Raw genomic sequence first — 20,615 nt, forward strand, 5'->3', positions numbered from 1 at the left:
TGGACAATAAAGACAGGGACATAAAAGAAATCAGCTTTCAGTCTTTTCACTGTTCTCAGAATAAGCTACTAGTCTTCCAGTTTTTCATTGATACACAAAATATATGTCTGTAAACTTTCATCTTTGTTGAATAGAAAATTTTTTGAAATTCTACTTAATTTGTGTGGAAGGATTTTAACTAAAAGGATGGTTGGTGTATATAGAGCTTAAGAAATAAAGTTTAATTCTTAGCCTTTCTACTACTGTATTGAATACCATTGAATAGAATGTTTATTTTTTAAACAAGCTTTACAAAACCTTTAGTTATTCAACAGTAGTTGAATAGCTAGTTGAAAGAAAAATCTTGCATCACTTTTTTCTTTTTGTAGGCTTTCTTAGTGTCAGGTACTTCAATATCCAGCATGAAAAATAGGTGGTAAATGGAGTGTCCTTTGATATTGCACAGATGAATCAATTCTTTTAAGCACAAGTCCTCGAGAGCTCCTTTGCAAGTTAAGCCCATTCTTGGCATGTAGGTCTATGGGAGCCTTTTACAAAAATGCTCTGATGGAAAAATGTGTCTTATGTGTCAGTTTTGCTGTTTCTAGTTTTACGTATGTACCTTTGAAATGAAAACAGTCACTCAATAGAACTCCAGAAAAAAAGTATCTTTACAGTTATTTAGAAGCACTGTATGTGTTTCACATGTTCACTATTGTTTCTAAGCACCTATGGCCCAGTATTTGATGCAAATTAATTGGGCATGTGCAGCTCAGTGTTCACTCATAGCAATAACAAATCCAAGTGCTCTCTGATTAAGAACAAGTTATTAAGGTTTAACTTCATGATTTTAATGGATAACAATCAAAGAGAGAACCTACATAAACAGAAGCATCTGTTCTCTTTCCTTCTTTTCCAATAATTTGAAATGTTGGCTTAGAAGTTGACTACTAATACCTTAAAATCTAGCGAATTTAACAGACTAGATGAATAGTTGAGTTCGTGTTTTTGTTTTCTGGCTTATTATACCTTATGGCTCTGAGTTACAGCTGCTTTTGCCATTTAGAAGAACTTAAAATGCCTTAATACATAACTATACAATCTTCATTTGAAGGTTTGCCTGATTATGAGCATGTTATATTTGTATTCTCAAAGCTCTGTTCTCAGTAGCTCTGCTGATTTCAACTAGATTTCATAGGGTAGTAAATCACCATAAAATGACCTGTCTTTCTATGTTTTTTTTTAACTGAGAAAACCGTATATTTTAATACTGGGAAGTACCAAGGACAGAGCTGTAGAGAAATGATAGTTTATTCTTTCAAACAAGGCAACGTTCAGTAGATTAAAACAAAACTATTTTACTTTGTTTTGGCTTTTCAATCATTGTTACCTTACAACTGTTTCTTAGAGCTTGTGGGGTTTTTTGTATTGTATCAAACTGCTTATAATTAGTGTCTAAAGTAAAATTGTTTAACAGTTAAAAGACAGTTTTGCATATATTATTTCACTTGTATTTAGGCCTGGCTATGCTTAGAGTATTCTTTTGTCATCCATATTAGAAACCTATGTTACCTTGAGTTTCTCATTGGATTAATAAGGATGTTCTCAATCTCACAAAGATATTGAATATTCCTTTAAAATTATATTAATTGCTTGAAATGTTGTAATTTTAGAGTATACAATGCCCTATAAAGATTAATTTCTAGCAGTTGGCCATCCCCTTGCTTCTCTCCTGAGCTATCTCATTTTGCCTTTAGTGATACAGCACTGCGCATACAAGTTTGTTATTCATATAATTTAATTTCTTTGAATAAGGTTGGATTATGAATTTCCATAAACTTGCATTGGAAAACTTAGGGTACTATATCAATGTGTGGATTTTTTTTAGGTTTCTGTTAGAAATTTCAGCCACTATTGAAGACTTTACCTATCCTAGGAAGTCTAGGATTTCAGTGTTTTACAAGCAAAGTTCTACTCTGCATCCTTGGGTAAAAATCAGCATGAGCAAAATTCTTCCTTGTCTATTGTTGTTAGCCTTTAGACATTGGAAAATATGTTCCCTGCCTTTTAAGGGTGCTGGCATAAAAATCTGCTTATCAGAGACAAAAAACTCTAAAAGCAGTCTGACCTACAAACGTGTTGAACTGTGGTTGAACCTTCCCCAGACAAAGTTCCTGCAGCAACCACCTAGTAGGAAACAGCTCAAGGTTATGGTTCCTCTTCCTTGATAGCCCAGAAGTTTTTATCATTCAGGATGTTGAGTTTAAAAGCAAAGAGGATGTGTCATCTGGTGTCTAAGTACTTGATCATTGTTTTTCTCAGCTATGAATGCGAACTTGTTACAAACCTGTTTGGAATTACTCTCTGCTTGGCCAGCTAGTTCTTCCTCTGTCAAAGACAGCAGCTAAAATTTGTGTCTTGCTATAACCAAAGCTGTCCTGTTAAAATTTTGCTGTGTTGTCAGACTGGCTCTTGAGGTAGCACCCAAAAGTCAGTTGGGTGACTGGTGGTTTCCTGCAGTGCAGACTCTGCTCTGGGGCACTTTGTAGGGCCTATATGAAGTACAGATTTCAAAGTCATATTGAGAGATGAAAGGCATTCAGTGACCTAGCTATTCAATTAAATGCCTCAGTATTTGAAATTGTGGTCACTTATAGTCCTTACATAAACTTTCACCATTTTATAAAATGAGGAAAATAATAGTTTGAGTCAGTTTCAAAAGAGACCCCTCTTGTAGGAAGCTCTGTCCAGCTCTCTTATCTATGTTGACTACTGGGGCACCTGGTTTGAGGACTGAAGATACAGCACAGCACTGCCTGTTGTCCAGAGGAATGAGAAAGATAGGAGCAGTGCATTCCTCATCCTCACAGCAGCCCTCCCTCTGTCAAGGAAGTAGAGGTTGTGAGAGTTGATGTGGTCCTGAAAGGGTAGTATTCCCAATCAAACTACACCAGTAACAGAAAAAAAAAAAAAAATAAGGGGCTATATTTGCTGACCAATTGGCTTGCATTTGGGAAGCTCTTCCCTAGATTTGGGAGAACATAACAAGAGTTTTACTGCGCTATCTGAAAGACTAGAGGTTGTGTTGGGGTTGATTGTTTAGTTTTGTTTTTTGTTTTTTTTTTTATTACTGGGGCAATAGATTACTTAGTGAGTTCTGCAAAGGAAATGGTTATTCTCTGTATGTTTGGGTTCTTATTGATTAAAGAAGTAAGATTTATGGTAGCATCCATACATAACTTTCTACCCACTAGTTTTGCAAATGACAGTGAAGGAGTTGCCTTAGGCAAAGCACATTCTCTCTTGCTGTGTGACTGGAGACACATCTCTGTGGGGAATAAAAGAGGATTTTCTTCCATTTCTTTCTTTGTTTACCAGTGCAGCATTTAGGTAAATAGAGTCCTTTGTAGATAATCCCCCCCTGAAATCAATGGGATGAATGTAGCTTGAGGCACGGAAGAATTGCAGTCATGGCAAAATAATAGCTAACAGGCCCTGTATTAGTTGTTATAAACCAGTAAATGAAATTGAATAAACTGTTTCAATATTGTACCTTTGGGTACATGTTATAAATATCTCACTAACATACATGTTTACTTTGCAGTTGTATTTCCTGTGTGTTGTACTTGGTCATTTTATGCCAGCTTTAGTTACTGAGCAGTTTGCTTTTTAAGTAGACCAGCTGGCTTTAGTAGGACTACCGACAGGAATAAATTAATATGAAACTTGAGAAAGACCATAGACCATTTACTGCTTGTTTATATTCTGTAACTGCCTTCTGGTCCCTGAAAACATTTTTGTGCCATGAGTATTTAGTGACTTTTGGTCAAAACCAAAGCAGAGGAGGAAGACAGGAAGATTTTTCATTGTTGGTCAATCAAGATAGGTAAAAGTTGGCAGCTTAAAGAATTCAGGAAGGTTGCAAACAACTCATTTGGGGGAGGTGTTTTCCTGCATGAGTTCAATGAGCAATTCTATCTACAGAAGTGATGTGCATCATTTCCAGATAGTCAGAATTTGCTTATCTTTTTACATTTTTTTTTAAATTTTTCTTCCTCTTAAAAAACCCCCAGGATTCTGAGCCACTTCCTAAGTTACTTGGAGAAGTCTGCTACTCCTGCAAGCAGTCAGCACATATCCTTCATTTTGTAAATCATTAATGCTCCATGTAAAAGTAGCTCCATGTAGAAGTAATGCAGGCAAAAAAAAATCCTGCTGTAAGGTTCCAGAATCTTGCTACTTATGACAGAACTTGTCTCCTAATTAATCCTAAATTAATTCATGGACAGTTTATAACTGTCTACTATGTGTCCAATGTTGTAAATAGCTTTCTCTTTTTCAAATACTTTTATCCTCATGTATTTCACAGAATGAAAGAATGTGTAATGTTGGAAGGGACCACAGTGGGTCACCTGGCCCAATCTCCCTGCTCAAGCAGGATCATCTCAGAGCACACGGCTCAGGACTGTGTCCAGACAGTTCTTGAATACCTCCAGTGAGGGAGGCTCCACAACTTCTCGGGGCAATCTGTTCCAGTGTGTGGTCACCCACACAGTGAAGAACTTCCTCATATTCATTTATTCTTTCACATTACTCATCTTATTAAACTTTAGAAGCCACATTTTTTCAGTTATGTCAGTAAACTGTCTTTGCACAGAAGTTGCATGTTGCATTTAACATTTTCATTTGTCTGCCTTACAACTGGGAAGGGAAGCTGGAGAGAATAAAAAGTATTGGAAGTATCAACTTGAAGCAACTGTTCCTGTGTTTTGGTTTTTTGTGGGGGCATTTTGGGGTTAGGCTTTTTTATTTAGTTATTTTGGCATTTTTAATAACTGTAGAAAGTTTGTTTAAAAGTTCCAGAAGACCTTAAGGTCTTCATCCAAGTTGATCACTTGAACTTACTCTTTTGTATCAAGCATCCTTACTTCAAGGATGTGCTTTCCTTTGTTTATCCTTGAGTAAGGAAAAAGGAAGGCTTTATATCTTTGTAACCACAAAAGTTAGGTACATACTCAGCATGTGTCAGTGGCTCTGCTCTACCTCTGGCTTATGTCCAATGCTTCTCACTGTATTGATGCTTTTGTGGTCTTTCTCTCTGTTCCTTCTTCCCCTTGCCAAAAATCTCCAAAGAGCAGTTATCATTTTGCAGTATAAGCAAAGAAGTGAAAGGCATGTCAAGAACAGATCTGCTCCTGGCTATAGTAGACACTTCCTTATACAACCAAGTGCCCTGGCCACTGGGACGAGTGAGATACTGGAATCTGCAGTGCCTGCAAGGTGTGAACTGCAGTTGGTGGATGTTCTTCCACTGAATCTAGAAAAATCAATTTTTTCCTGACTTTATTTAATCTGAAACTAGAACTGGAGACTCATAAATCTAGTAATTTTTGTACTGCCAGAAGCTACAGTGAAAACTAGTGATCAATCAGGACCAATTTCACAAGGAGAAGAAGCAATTTCATGCCTTGGTAAGATTATATCCTTCTTCTCCTGTTTCTTCTACCAAACCTCCAAACAAATACAAATAAAACACTGGTGGAATTCAGCACTCAGTTCTTCATCTGAGCTGCTTGGGTTATATATGTGGGAAAAAAAGAGAGAGAGAGAGAGACACTGACAGACTGACAGTTAACAGAACAGCTTTTGAAAGAAAAAAGTCTTTTGAAAGAGAAGTAAAAAAAAAATCCACCTCTAAGTATCAAGTAATTAATCAAAAGAGTCAGAGCATGTAGTGAATGCAGAAGATTAATTTGTAATAATTGCAAATAAAAATTCTTTTAACCACAAATATACACTTAATGAAAGTAATTTGTATCGCTAAAGTTGACCAATTACTGTATTACTTCTCTCAATATGTTGTGTTATTTATTCCAGAACTAAAATAAGAATGGAATTTCTTAGATAAATTGTTTCAAGATTGTGTGTGAGAATGATTTTACTTTTTAAAAAGTTAAGAAGTAGCTTAACTGTCAGACCATGCACATTATATTTTTTCTGTTAATTCTCCTGCTATCAATAGCAAACAGGATCAAATTACCATAAGTAATCTTCCTTGAAGTAAGGACAGTGTATAAAAATTATTGGAGTAATCAAAATTCAGCTTCTCAAAAATTTAGAAGACGTTATTTGTATCCTGAATGTATTCCCTCATTGATCACTTTACTGCAAGTACCTACTAAATGTAAGTTCTGTTAATATTAAAAGTGATTTACTGTCTAATCTGAAGTTAATTGAGAGACAGTTTCAAAGTGAGATCATGTGATGCTGATAGGATAGTATAGAAGAAAAAGAGGATGTATTCCTCAATTCTGTTAAATCCTAACCCAGTGACAAGAAGCAAACAACATAGATGGTGTCTACTTCTTTAGCTAACTGCCCTTCTCTTGTCATCCCTTGAAGTTTACTGGTTTAATTCAAAAAGTTTTCCTGAGATGTTGGAGGGAAATCAAATCTCTGATTTGAGACTGGAGATAGAAGAAGTCCAAGCTCTTTGCAGTTTGAAAAGCTATCAGCAGATAAAAGCACAGAGGAAGAAAAGAAAATTGCTGTAGGTTAGGAAAACCACAAATAAATAGGATACCACTCCACCTAAGAGGAAAAGCTGTGTTTTTCTGGCTATTTTGAGTTATATGACAAGGGACATTTACCCTGGGTACTGAGGTCTGAGTCTCCATTCTGAAATGACTGGTTTTTAAGGATTTTTAAATCATTCTGGTTTTAATATATTTGTATATGCTTTTTTTCAGTCTTCTAAAACTTCAGAAACTGCAGTGCTTTTGGCCTTCATTTAAGCATCAATGTACATTCATGTTAGTGATGTCCAGACTTTTCAGAAATTTGTGGGTGGCTGGTGTAAATCATAATTCACAAGGATGTTTGTTTAAAAAGCTAAATTAAAGTCCATATAGTATGAAGCTGAAAATATTCAGTATAAGTTTTAATACCTCTTCTTCAGTTAGTAAATTTGTTCAGAGCATAAAGACTACAGGAAAAACGAGAACTGTTACAGATGCTTAGCTGTACAGTGAATAATCTAGTGAAATTGCTCAACAAGGGGAATCCTTAACACATGTGAAGGGCTGGGTGCTTAACTTTATCATGCATTTGAAAAAGACCTGCTTATTTCAGGTCAAGAAAAGATGCCAGGCTAATCATTAATGACTTACAAATACCTCCATCATACTCTATCCACTTCAAAAAGTCTCACAGGCTAACATTTTCTCAACTGAGTAAATTAATTTCCTGGTTTCCAAAAAAGCCAAAACTATTCTGTTTAACATCTGCTTTGTTAAAGCCATATGGATGCACCTGATGCCTGATGTCTATGAATTCGTCTTTAAACACGAAATAATTTTCACATTGAACTGTTAGTAAGTGCTTATATCTCTGAAATACCAGTCAGCATATTTTTCTTTGTTACCCAAGTTTTGTTTTCAATATTTGTTTTCAAGTTACTCTTTGTAGTAACCTCACACCTTACTCTCTTTTCTTTTTCCTTTTTTTTTTTTTTGTTCCCCTTATGCAGAGGATTACTACTTCAGGAAAACAGCAGGTTTTCAGAGGCATTGCATTACTATAAACTGGCAATTGGTAGCAGACCCACACTAGCTTGTAAGTATTTTAACTATACAAGCTTGTATAATATGGACTATAGTTTTCATAGAAAATTTTCCTACTCTTTAATAACGCTTTCCTTTCTTTCAGAAGCTTTTAAGTCAGAAAGCAAAAGGTGAAATTGTGCCCTTGGAAGCAAGTCTTTATTAGTAAACAACTACATTTAATGTGGTACAAGTAAGAAGCAGATAATGAATTAATACTCAGCAGCACTACAAGAACTTAAAATGCTTCTGATCTGGGGTGTTGAGCCGCAGATAATGCTGCCCAAATTTTCAGGCTCCTGTTTTCTGTTTCTTACAGCTAAACCCTGATATTTATTGTATGTGTGAGTGAATAATACAAATATTTTTTAAATTCTTTCATTTTTTCTTTCTTGCCTGGGGAAAATGGAGAATAATCATTAGGATGTTGCCAGTAATAGATTCCAAAATCAAGTGGTGCTTTTTAAGATTGCTGAGACTTTTGTACCTTCAATATTAAATCTTCTCTGTATGTTTATATTTTATGTATATGTATATTTTTTGTAACACTTCAAACAGTGGTGCTATATGCTTTATACAGCCCTAAAGGGAGGAATGAAATGGGAACACCCTGCCTAACCAGTGATTCCTTCTCTCCTTACTCAGTCTTTATACCACTTTCTTCTTTCCTTGACTCTGAACTTCTACCTTTTACATGTTCACATATGTTACATGTTCACGCTCACACCAATGAGTGATCTATGTTATTCAAAAACCAAATTAGATAACTATGGGATCTCCATCAGGTACTACTTAGAATTAAAACAGTAGATACAGCATGAGAGAACTCCATAAAAAGATAACATTTTTTCCCTCTTCACAGCTGCCTATTTAAATACTGGTATCATTCTGATGAATCAGGGGAAGACAGAGGAAGCCAGGAGGACTTTTGTGAAGTGTTCAGAGATCCCTGATGAAAATCTGAAAGATCCTCATGCTCATAAAAGCTCTGTTACCAGCTGTCTTTATAATTTAGGAAAACTTTTTCATGAACAAGGACACTATGAGGTAAGACTCCAGATTTGTATATAATATATTTATAAAACCTTCATATACAAATAATAGCTACCGCTTCCACCCAGACTTTCAAAATACATCACAAGCATAAACTGGTTGAATTTCACCAGATCAGGATTAGCATTCTGTACAGAGAATATTTGTTCTCTACAGCCACTGGTGTAATGATATTAATTAGCAGTGTGATGTTATCATGTCAAAGTCAACATTAGCAGTGGTCACATCTGATATGTGTTAGTTCATTGGTTTTGGCTTTGTACCTGTAGCTGGTATGCAAAGATAAAACCTGATTAAAGGCCAGTCAACCTAAAGTGTAGTGGCTTTTTAATTCAAAACAGAGTAAGTCCATCTTTAGTTGGAAATGTGCCATTATGCTTGCATTTAAGTCTCCAAAAATAAGACCCAGTTGAAATAATTTAAAACTTTGGTGATTGAAAACATCCCACTGTGTGTTATTTTCAGATAACTTGAACTAAGTGCTAAAGTGGGTTAGATATTTTTAATGTAACAATATACTGCACCCCAGCCATCCCATCTCATTTACATGTGCAACTGTGACTGTTGTGATTCCTCTTCATTTTCCCTGATGGGCTTAACTGAAACTGGACATTCACTTGAGGTTTGACCTTTAGCAGTATTTGAAAGAGATTCGTTCTCTCTTTGCATTGTCAGGCATACTTCAGAATGGGAGTTGTGAGTGGTTTTCATCCATATAAGTGTTCTTGACCGTGACAGTTATGTCAGCTGTTTAAGATCAGGCATGTACAAGCTGGGCAGATTCCCTGTCATCTGTCTGCTGCATCCAGCTCTGTCAGATGGAGGTAATAATTGGTTAAAACATGGACAGCTAATTCATATGTACAGAGAAGAGAAGAGAACAGCAGCATTATGTCTGCGCAGCTGGTAGAGTGTGGAGTTGGAGTTCAATGCCTGTGAGATACAAGTGCTTTTAAGAATATAAAGTTTCAGATTTCTTCCTGGTGGTCATTGCAGCCTTCATAAACTGTGACTTTGATGCAGAGCTAACAGACTGACCTGTAACCATCCAAAGTGGTGAATGAATAAATGTGTGATCAGGTAATTTAAGGCACAGCATATTTGCAAAGGGATTCCAGTTTTGGCATTCTTGACTTCATAGTGCATCTCATTCTTTCTGTGGAGCAGACTTCAGTTTTGAGGATTATGCTTTGTTACTATTTGGCAGTAGACAATGATTTCTTTATTTTTAGGTCACTTAGTGTAGTTAATAATCAGAAAGTGCTTTGTCTGCAGTTCAATAACACTCCATTTTCTTTGACAGCCTATAGAATTTTATGTTTGTAAACTCATGGGTCATTAGGAGGTATAAAAAAATGTTCTTGTTACTTTTGCCTGGAAAAGAAGTTGCAGTATTGGAACTAACTTGATCTCTTGTCTATAAGCCTCACTGAATTTGTTAAAATCCAGGTTAAAAAAAACTTTTTAAAAGGAGAAACTTTGTACTTTCTGTGGTGTTTTTGATGCTGATATGTTTTCTTTATCCCTGCACCTTTCATTTGGGAAAGGAAAATAGTTTGGTTTTACTTTACATCTGAAGGGATGCTTTTAAGTCAATGTTTTCCCACCCGTGTGTCTCTTTTCAGGAGGCCCTGACAGTGTACAAAGAAGCAATACAGAAAATGCCAAGGCAGTTTGCACCACAGAGCTTATATAACATGATGGGTAAGTGCATTGTTAGTGCTTCAGAATGATATTTGAGGAGAGAGGGTGAAACAAAAGACCTTATCCAGGCAACTGGTGCTCAAATTAATGAGCTAATAAAACCCAAAAATAATTACCTTCAGTAGATAAAAGCCAAGCTAGGTTCAAAGCTTAAATACCAGCAACTGCAATGCTGGATAAGGCACAATAAATGATGAGACTGTTAGATAGTGGATATCTTTTAGAGTGTCAATGCAGCAGTTTTACATTTAGAATGCATGGATTAGTGTTTTTCTTTGTCTCCAGAATCTCTCATCCACTACCGTGGAGGTCCCGTGTGCCCACGTGAGTGTGGGTGTTAGATGTTGACTTGCCTTGTAAACCAACAAGGTATCCAAACAGACCCACAGAGATAGCTGTACTTTTTTATTTTAGGATGTGCCAAAAAACTTATTTCCAGCTGATATACTTTAGTTTAGACATCTGCAATGAGAGAATGCTTCTTATTCTTCTCCCAGGACCAGCTATCTGTCCTTCAGAATTTTAAGAGTCCCTTGAGTACTGCAAAAAAAAAAATCAATTTAAGTGTGAGGTGTTTTTTTGTTTAACTTCATTTCTTTATATTCTTCATCGCATTTTTATACAGGATACATTAAAGAGATAAAAGAAAGAAGATAATATGAAGTTTTACTTATAGTACTCAGCTCCAAAAACAAGAGGGCTGGTTCTTACTGTTTTAGAGATGCTTGTAGGTGGAATTCTCTCTCAAAGCACATGTGTTTCTGCTAAGCAACCTCAGTGTTTGGCCCACTACTCTCCTGTTTGGGATAGAAAAGGATGTAAGAACCTTTACTTTAAAGTAGTTCAAAGTGGAGCAATTAAAATATATATGTGGAAACAATTTGGATCAACAGGAAGCAACCTTGTGTGGTTCCCCCCTGCCAATGCCTAGCATACAAGGGAATATTTTGGTTGATACCAATTGGTTTGACACAGTTATTGACTACTTACTCAGGAGAGGCATCTTTTATTAGCACCTTACAAGTACTAGGGCACAGGAAAAAGTAAAATTATAGTTGTAACTGATGCTATACGTTTGAAAAATGTAAATGTAAATGCTAAATTAAATACTTCTCTTGCCACAGTGACAGAGTATCTAATGTCAGTCTAAACATTTTCTTAGCAGTTCATGCGGTTCAATGGAGAGTTACTTCTCCCTGGATGCTAAGCTTTACCAGATTGATGAGAATGGCTAAAATCCATAAATTGCACTAATTGATTATTACATACATTTTTGTTCATTGTCAGTCTTAGTGAAATTATTGTTTTATCAATTTTATTTATCAACATTTGCTGATCAATTTGGTCGTGGTATCAACAGTCACCACTGTGTGAATTAAACCTCTGCTTACTATGGGTGTCCTGTAGTGACTGCTGAAATACTACAGTGCTCCAGCAAATCCTCTGAAGTTTGACTGCCCTCTTTAGTGTAGATACATTTTTCATAATTCTTTTCCTCAGAATACAAAATTGGGAAACATAAACCAGTGCTGTTTCTAGCATGTAATGCTTGTTCCATTGCAAAGCAGGCTTGTGCTACCCTTTTTCTTTTCCAATGAATAGATGCTTCCTTTAAAACCACTCCGACCCGTAAGTTTCTTCAGATTTTTAATTATTTTTGGTTGCTTTTTTAGGTTCGGGAGGCCTTTCTCAATTTCCTTTGTAAGCACAGTCTGTCACGTCCAAGTTCTCTCTGTTCCTGGGATTTGCATTTTTTTAACTCACAAAAGCACAAAGCCTAGCTCAGTCCCTTGCCCAGGGTTGCCTCCTGCTATACTTCCTCCCTTCACTCCAGAGTCTGGACTCTGGTTTCTGCTTCCTTTAAGCTGCTGCCAGCACTTCACGGCTGTCCTGGTGGCACAACAAGTTATGGTCAACTGAGTGTACCTTAGCTCCTTGTGGAGCTCTGAGAATTTCAGCTTACCATTAACATAGCATATATTTGTGTTTTGTTTGCTGTTGTGATGGCAGCTTTTGCAGGGAAGACAGAATTTGATTCACACTGATTGCTGAAGTGTTGCTTGTAGGTTATACTGTGAAGGCAAACCAAGAGGCCACATAAAGTTGGGTAGTGACTTGAATAGAATACAACAGCTATATTAACAGGACTCAGACTGATTTGTTCAAAGCTGTTCTGGATGTGTCTGCATAAGCCTACATGACTGCATTTAGTCTCTCCTACCTGAGATGGCAAGACAGAGCTAGGTAGCTATGCTTCTTTATAGTGTGGAAAGAAAACCATACCTCTGGGGAGTAATGAAGCCCATCTGATGTAGACATCTATTTAAGATTATACACATAATCCCTGCAAGCATACTTCTTCTCTAAAAGGAGCTGAGATGACTAACTTAGACTTAGTAGCTCAGCTTGGGTGAGATAAATCCTAAATGCCTATTCAGTCATCTCTTTGTGTGTGACAGGAGAAGAAGGCAACTGCATCCATTATCAGGAGTGCATCCGCTTTGCATCCCGTACTGTGTCACTGAGTATCAGAAGGCCGACTGGAGTGTTTATTTCTGTTTTGATGTTCAAGACAAAATTATAAACACGTTCACTAAAACACTTTCTTTGATAAACAGCATTGCATAAACTTGTCTGCCTACTTCTTGCCTTTAAAAGGGAGGCTAGAGGAACTGAAATAGGCCAGTCCTGTCTCGTGTGCTTGCAACTGCATAAACCTGAACTGAGATGTGCCCGCTTGTTGTAAGCTCATTACTGAGGAGGAAGGGGGAGAAACTGGGGAGTGCTCCCCATCTGCTTGAGAAGTAGCAGAAGGCAGTAGTCTTCCCCATCTCCTTAGATGTGGAAATAGTCTTCACAGCTTATCGTGAAATCCAAGAATAGTCACAGTTTGACGATTATCTGCTGTGGTTGTTATTTGTGATAAATGTATTCCCAGTCTCTGGCAATCTCTTTGCTTGGTTGAGTGGCGCACATATTGCCACATATTGGCATGTGATATAAGGAAACAGTGCTTCCTCTAATTTTTAATAATTACTCATTCATGTAATTGAAGATATTTTGGAAGGTTTTTTTTCTCCTGTATGATGTACATGACCTACTTGAAAGAGAATAAACAGGAGATGAACTGTTTAAACTGAATCAGGTTTGAACTCCAGCACTCTGAGTGCAGTAGCATTAACACTCCAGCAGTGCTAAGCCTTTGCACCACCTGCTTTCCCTGTTGTGTTACATTTCTTTTCCTGTGCTTGCTTCTATTGGCCTTTTGCTCTGACAGGCCCAGTGACTCATTCCTCTGGTGTGTCAGTCTGCCTGACAGACACTCATCCTTTAAAACACTCTGTAACTTGCCTCTTAATGAGTAAAAGAAGTATTGGGGCTCAAGAAGCAGGCATCCATTTGACTTTGCATTTTTTTCATGGTACAAGAGACAGGGCTGTAATACCGGCATCAGATGTTCTAATGAAAAAGTTGCAGGGAAGATTTTGGTCTCCTGTTGCTGTGATTTATTTTGCCAGGTGTGCAACAACTCCGCTAAGGAAACCATATGTTTCTCTGGCTTTGTACCAAGAAATAAAACCTTTTCATTTTTTTTTTCCTTAGGAGAACCCAAAACAGCTAAAAATTAAAACTCTAAAACTAGAATCAAAATAATTATTTAACAAGCTGTATAAGGTTGGCTTGGTATTTATTTTCTGTATACCATATTGCTTTCATGTAAATTAAAAAGTACATGGTAAGGTTACACAGATTAATTAGCTTGGCACGGCAACTTGCACTACAAAGGCCAGAGTCCAGCTCAGCTGTATTAAATAGGTAATACGTTTTGTTTAAAGTTTCAATTAAAGCCTGAGGTCAAAAGATAAAATGGTCCCTATGGGATCTTGAACACTTTAATGCCAATATTAGGATTGCTTAAGGATCAGCCTCTGCTCTAGATGTCTTTTGCGTTCCTTGAAATCTGATACTGTACAGTTGATTGTATTACATTGCTTTTAAAACCACACTAGCCCACCTGCTACAGTAATTCATACTCCTGACAGTTAAGTGGTGTGAAGTGGACCATGGAGGCTTTATTTTAATACCAAACAATAACAAGAAAGATGTTGGGGTGGCATTGTTCAGGCTTAGATACTGTCATAAAGACAAATGTCTTGATTGCACTTCATCTGCCCTCGCTAACTAACATCTGAATGTCTATTTTCAAATGCACTTCAGGCATAGCCTTATGAACATTTTTAATGAGAAATACAAGTCACAAAAATGCTAGCATTGCAGGAGTGAATACAGTTCATGATGCACAAATAAAGTTTAAATTTCTTCTTGTGAATCTGCTGGATTGCACATGGACAGAAAACAAATCATATGCAAGTGTACAGACCAGAAAAGGAGAGCCAGATTTTACATCTGGTGCAGAGGTTTGTATCATAAGTACAAAGGCTTAGCATGCAGAGAGACTTTCTGTGTTGATGATTATAACATAACTATCACTTTACTTGATTATGCTTTTGGGTGGATGTGGCTGTTTCTACAAACCTGTTAATATTGTTAAGGCTCCTATCCCATTTACCCCTTGCTCCCATTAGATGCTTTCTTACTGAATTATTTTGAAATATTGTTTAGAACTCCAGGAAACCCTTTGGTATAGTTTTACTGTGCATGCTGAGCAACACTTAATTTATAAGATCCAAAGATGATTAAGCTGTGAAATATGTACCCCACATCATAACTTAGGCAGAGTATGGTACCTGCACTTATCTAAGCTTTAGTAATCAGTGTGCTTCTTATGCATCTCATGAAGTTTTGCTGCTAATTTCTCACTAAGTGTACATTGCAAGTCTTTTTTTTTTCTTTTAAAACTAGCTTGGATGGAAAAAGGGTATTTTTTTCTTTCATATGTACATTTTATTACATATTCCACGGAAATAAGAATGGAGTCCTCTCCAGTGGTGATGGGAATAAAATGCTGGGCTTCCTTTGCTCCCTCTTCCCACCCTCGTTCTGATACTTTAATCCTTTCACTCTGAGACTTTGCAGACTGTGGTAGTTTATATCTGGTGTCCAAAGCTAAGTAGCTAAGTGCTGCATCCAGCTGGCAGCCAGTTCCTGGTGATGTTCTGCAGGGCTCAGTATTAGGGCCAATCCAGTTTAATATCTTTACGGATGATCTGGATGAGGGGACTGAGTGCACCCTCAGTAAGTTCACAGATGACACTTAAGTTGGGTTGGGAGTGTTTATCTGCTGGAGAGCAGTAAGGCTCTGCAGAGGGACCTGGACCGGCTGGATTGATGATGGGTCAAGGCCAATTGTATGAGGTTCATTGCTGGGTCGTGCACTTGGGTCACAACAACTACAGTCAGGGAGGAAGAGTGGCTGGAAAGCTGCCCAGAGAAAAAGGACCTGGGGGCGTTGGTCGCCAACAGCTGAACATGGGCCAGTGCGTGTCCAGGCATACTGGCTTGTATCAGAAATAGTGTGGCCATCAGGACCAGGGAAGTTAGTGTCTCTCTGTTCTCTGCACTGATCAGGTCACACCTCAAGTTCTGTGTCCAGTTCTGGGCCCTTCACTACAAGGAAGACATTGAGGTGCTGGAGCGTGTCCGGAGAAGGGCAGTGGAGCTGATGAAGGGTCTGGAGCACAAGTCCTATGAGGAGCAGCTGAGGGAGCTGGGCATATTTAGCCTGGAGATGAGTCAGGAGAGACCTTATCACTCTTTTCAATTATCTGAAAGTAGGTTGTAGCCAGGTGGGGGTTGGTCTCTTCTGCCAGGCAGCCAGCAATACGACAAGAGGAGAAGGCCTCAAGCTGTGCCAGGGGAGGCTGGACATCAGGAAGAATTTTCAACCTGAAAAGGTTGTCAAGAATTGAAATGGGCTACCGAGGGGAGTGGTGGAGTCACCATCCTTGGAAGTGTTCAAGAAGTGCCTGGATGTGAAACTTGATGCTATGATCTAGTTGACATGATGTTCAGTCAGAGGTTGGACTTAGATGATCTGTGCTGTCTTTCTCAACCTAAATGATTCTGTGATTCTAAGTATGAATCTTCAATCTGATTGCAGTGTCTCCTGTTTTTTCACTTTTCTTTGAGGGATTCAAGCTGGGTACAAAGGTTACAGCAGTGGATTGCTGGAGATGGTAATTGATTCAGTGTTTGAGACCATGTTGGGGGTTTTTTTCCCCCAGGTTCCCAAATTTTCTTACTTTTGTCTCTTTGATCTGTATTTTAATGTGAAATGCTCGAGTTTTGTTAGTTAATAGTCTGAAAAAGCTGGTTCTAAAGATGAAATGCATTTTTATTTTAAACATGCAGGGTTTTATATGAAAATAAGTATAATCAGAACCTTTGCAGACCAAAAATTTGGTCCAATACTGAAATTGGACTACAGGGATCCCAGTTAGGTATGGTTCTAATGGAAAGTGCTTCTCTTAATAGTGTTTTAAAGAAACCTATACTGTCATGAAAATGAAATTACCTATCTTGTGTGGGCTCAATCAATGCCTCTATTTTTGTCAGTATACATCTTTTACTGGAAGCCTTTGTACAGCAGGAAGCAGCTCTGCAATATCCATGCTGTTCCATGCTGCAGCTGATGTTATTTTGCCCTTCCTTTATATCTGTTTTCTACTTTAGGTGTTTTCCTTCAAAAGTAGCTTAGTGGTCTAATTAAATCAGATAATACCAGCTTTGGCTAATTGAGGCCTATAAGAATTTGCTCAGGCAAAGCAAATGTGGATTGACTCCTATCCATCAAAAACCCTGATAAAATACAATATGTTCCTTGAAATCTTCAAGGAGATTAGTCTGTAAAAGGAAAAAAGATCTATGCAGAACGTACTTAGTCTGTGCAGAACTTGATGCTCATTATGTTCACATGCTTCAGCTGTTTCGGGGAAGATGTGCATGCACTGCATATTTATAACCAAAACTGTTAATCTGTTGCAGTATGTCTTAGACATCGGTATAGTATAACATCAAACTGTGCTTCCAGATTTATTATGTTATTTTATGCACTGGTACCGAAGGGAAAAAAGAGGGAAGTCGTATATCTAGAGAGGTGCATTTATGGTAAGGCACATCTGCAGTCTTGATTTGCACAAGAAAGCTGCATGGTTGCATTGTCAAAGACACAAACTCCTTGTGGTATTGTGTCACACAGGGATGCTCTCCATCATTTTCTAAGGCATCCTGTTTTTACTCCTAATTCAAAGAAATGATGAAAAAATTAAATTTAAGTCATGATGGAATGTATATATTAAAGATTTTTCTTTTCAAAGGGCATCTCCATCTTCCTTTGTGTTTTGACATCTGGTGTCTTGTCCATGTCAAATTTTATATTTTCTATATTACAATTTTACCACCCAGAGATTTGAGGGGCAGATAATTAACATACAAGGACGATGCAAAGCAGATTTACCTTACATTGTCCCCTTTATGGAGATAATTTTTCAGTTGTCTTTTCAGCAATATCTTTGGGGGTCCTAAAAGGAGAATCACTGGAGGGACATAGCTTCTTAATCTGAAAGTATGGGTACCTTAACCTGTGGAGATACAGTGCTTTTACATCCATAGTCCTATTGTACTTTCTGATCAGAAAGTCTGGCATTCTCCCTACCAGGATATCACCTTTGCTTGGTATGACTACATGCATCTGAAAGAGAACAAACATGAAATCAACATGAGAGGTTAGTCTAGAACCATGTAACATATATTCATGTAAATGCTATCTACTTTGGCTTTTTAACAATGTGTGGTATGTATTGGAAAGTCTTGTGTCCTTTTTTTAAATTTATTTTTCTTACAAATACATTCCACTTAATTATCCAGTAATTATCAAGTAAAATATTAGCCTTTAGGGGAAATGGCTGCTAGCAAGCTAATCTTTTATTAGAATTGTTATTTAATATAAATATTTAATATTTATTGTGATTGCTATTGGGTTTTAATTATTGTTAATTATATGTTAATTTTTGTTAATGCTATGTTAATCAAATATTTAGTTATAATTAATATCCTGGCATGATTTTAGTGGGGAGGTTTTGGCTAGTTTATTATTTTTGTGGGGTTTTGTTTAATTTTGTTTATTTTGAAGGATTATTTTTAAAATCCAAGGATTCTGAGGAAATATGGGAAAACACTGTTGGTGAACGGTTTTTCAAGTAGTCTATCTCTGTGGCAAATAAAGTCCACTTGAGTACAGGGATTTTAATTATGGTGGTGTAAATCTAGCTAAAAGGTATCCTGTTTCTCATTTCTTTGAAGGTATTAATGGAAATGTTAATGAACTTTGTAGGCACTTCTTTAAATGGTTGCATATCAGTGTTTTTCTTGCACTACATTAGTAAATGAGAATTACAGTTTAATGATATATGCTCTTTCTAGTAGAATAAGCCAAGAAACAGGTTCATAAAACTCAGAAGATATTAACTGAACTAACCCCTGTAAAACTGGAAACAGTTTTGAATTACTGATTTTTCCCATTTTACTCCAGTTGTCTATTGAATTTATTACCACTACTCATTGTGCAGGCAGTGCTGCACATGTCTGTGTGTTGATACAGATTAGGGACTGGAAAAAACTGCCCATTTATGTCTTAATGTTTTCACTGCCATGAATTTCTTTCTCTGTCATTGTTACCTCGGTTGAGCTTTACAGATCTGACAGGTTTTATTAATAAAGTGTCCATGTGGGATCTTTCAGATTTTTAGCATTAGAGCTGAAAGATTTTGCAAAAAAAGTGATTGTTAAAGTAAATAAAGAAATCTGCTTACATGTTGGTTTGCATTTTTTCTGCCAGTGGACACTCCTGTTATCTTTCTAATGACTAAATCATTTGTGTTGCAAGTTTATATGAATGCATGATTGTAAATGAGAAATATTATTTTTCTTATTTTTATCTCAGACACACAAATGCATCCTGCATTACAGAAATCAATCCATACATGTTTTCTCTGACATTTTGTTGGAAAATCATCTCAAGTCGGCATAGCTATTATTAAATTGGATCAGTCTAATGCATAAATTCACTTGATTGAATTAATGGTTCAGTTACCAATTGCTTGATTTTATTCTGGTTTTTGAGTATGGCAGTGATAGGAGCTGTTGTCAATTTTCAACCTTTTCTTTTTCTCATTTAGAAGATGGAATTAATAACAGACCCCCTAACAGTGCTTCCTTCTGTAGTAATCTAATTACTCAAAATATAGGAATTCTCGATACAGGTTCCTCAGAAAAAAATGTTCATTTATAGAGAATTACCTGCAAAGAGTCACAGAATCACAGAATCAGCTGAGTTGGAAGGCATCCACAAGGATCAAGTCCAACTACTGGCTCTGCACAGCACTATCCCCAAAAGTCACACCATGTGCCTGAGAGTATTGTCCAAACTCTTCTTGAACTCTGTCAGGCTTGGTGCTGTGACCACTTCCCTGGGGAGCTGTTCCAGTGCCCAGCCACCCTCTGGGGGAAGAACATTTTCCCAATATCCAACATAAACCTCCCCCGATATGACTTCAGGCCACTCCCTCAGGTCCTGTCACTGGGCAATGAAGACAAGACATCAGTGCCTGCCCGTCCTTTTCCCCTCTCAATGAAGTTACAGACTGCAGTGAGGTGTCCCCTCAGTCTCCTCCAGGCTGAACAGACCAAGTGATCTCAGCTGCTCCTCATACGGCTTCCCCTCAAGGCCTTCCACCATCCTCATTGTCCTGCTTTGGGCACTCTCTAATAATTTAACATCTTTCTTTGTTGTGGTGACCAACAGTTCATACAATATTCAAGGTGAGGCTGCCCCAGTGCAGAGCAGAGTGGGACAATCCCCTCCCTTGCCCAGCTGGCGATGCTGTGCCTGATGCACCCCAGGACAGGGTTGGCCCTCCTGGCTGCCAGGGCACTGCGGACTCATGTTCAACTTGCTGTGGACCAGGACCCTTTACCCGGCACTGCTTTCCAGTCTCTCATTCCTCAGTTTGTCTGTACATCCAGGGTTGCCCCAACCCAGGTGCAGAATCCAGCACTTTCCCTTGTTGAACTTCATATGGTTGGTGATTGCCCATCTCTTGAATTTGTTGAGGTCTCTCTGCAGGGCCTTTCTGCCTTCAAGGAAGTGAATAGCTCCTCCCAGTTTTCATCTGTGAACTTCTGAAAGTTTCTTTCTTTACAGTTTGATATTTAGATTGACATACTGTAGCTTCGTTTCTAGGTGCCCCACTCAGAAATATCCTCAAAGTTTTAGGTGTTTAGTTTGTGAAGTAGTTGAGCTCTTAAAACGAGTTAAAA

At 37.6% G+C, this 20,615-nt stretch overlaps 1 protein-coding gene across 3 annotated transcripts in view; it reads left to right on the forward strand.

Moving 5' to 3' along the window:
• TMTC2 (transmembrane O-mannosyltransferase targeting cadherins 2) overlaps positions 1 to 20,615 on the forward strand; it is a 240,302-nt gene that overhangs the window by 159,071 nt on the left and 60,616 nt on the right. For all 3 annotated transcript variants that reach the window (XM_068999817.1, XM_068999822.1, XM_068999829.1), the window contains 3 exons: positions 7,508 to 7,593; positions 8,443 to 8,627; positions 10,259 to 10,337. In XM_068999817.1, the coding sequence (XP_068855918.1) occupies positions 7,508 to 7,593; positions 8,443 to 8,627; positions 10,259 to 10,337 (350 nt within the window). The remainder of the gene's footprint in view (positions 1 to 7,507; positions 7,594 to 8,442; positions 8,628 to 10,258; positions 10,338 to 20,615) is intronic.

This window comes from Aphelocoma coerulescens, chromosome 1A, assembly GCF_041296385.1.
Source record: "Aphelocoma coerulescens isolate FSJ_1873_10779 chromosome 1A, UR_Acoe_1.0, whole genome shotgun sequence".
Taxonomy (NCBI): Eukaryota; Metazoa; Chordata; class Aves; order Passeriformes; family Corvidae; genus Aphelocoma; species Aphelocoma coerulescens.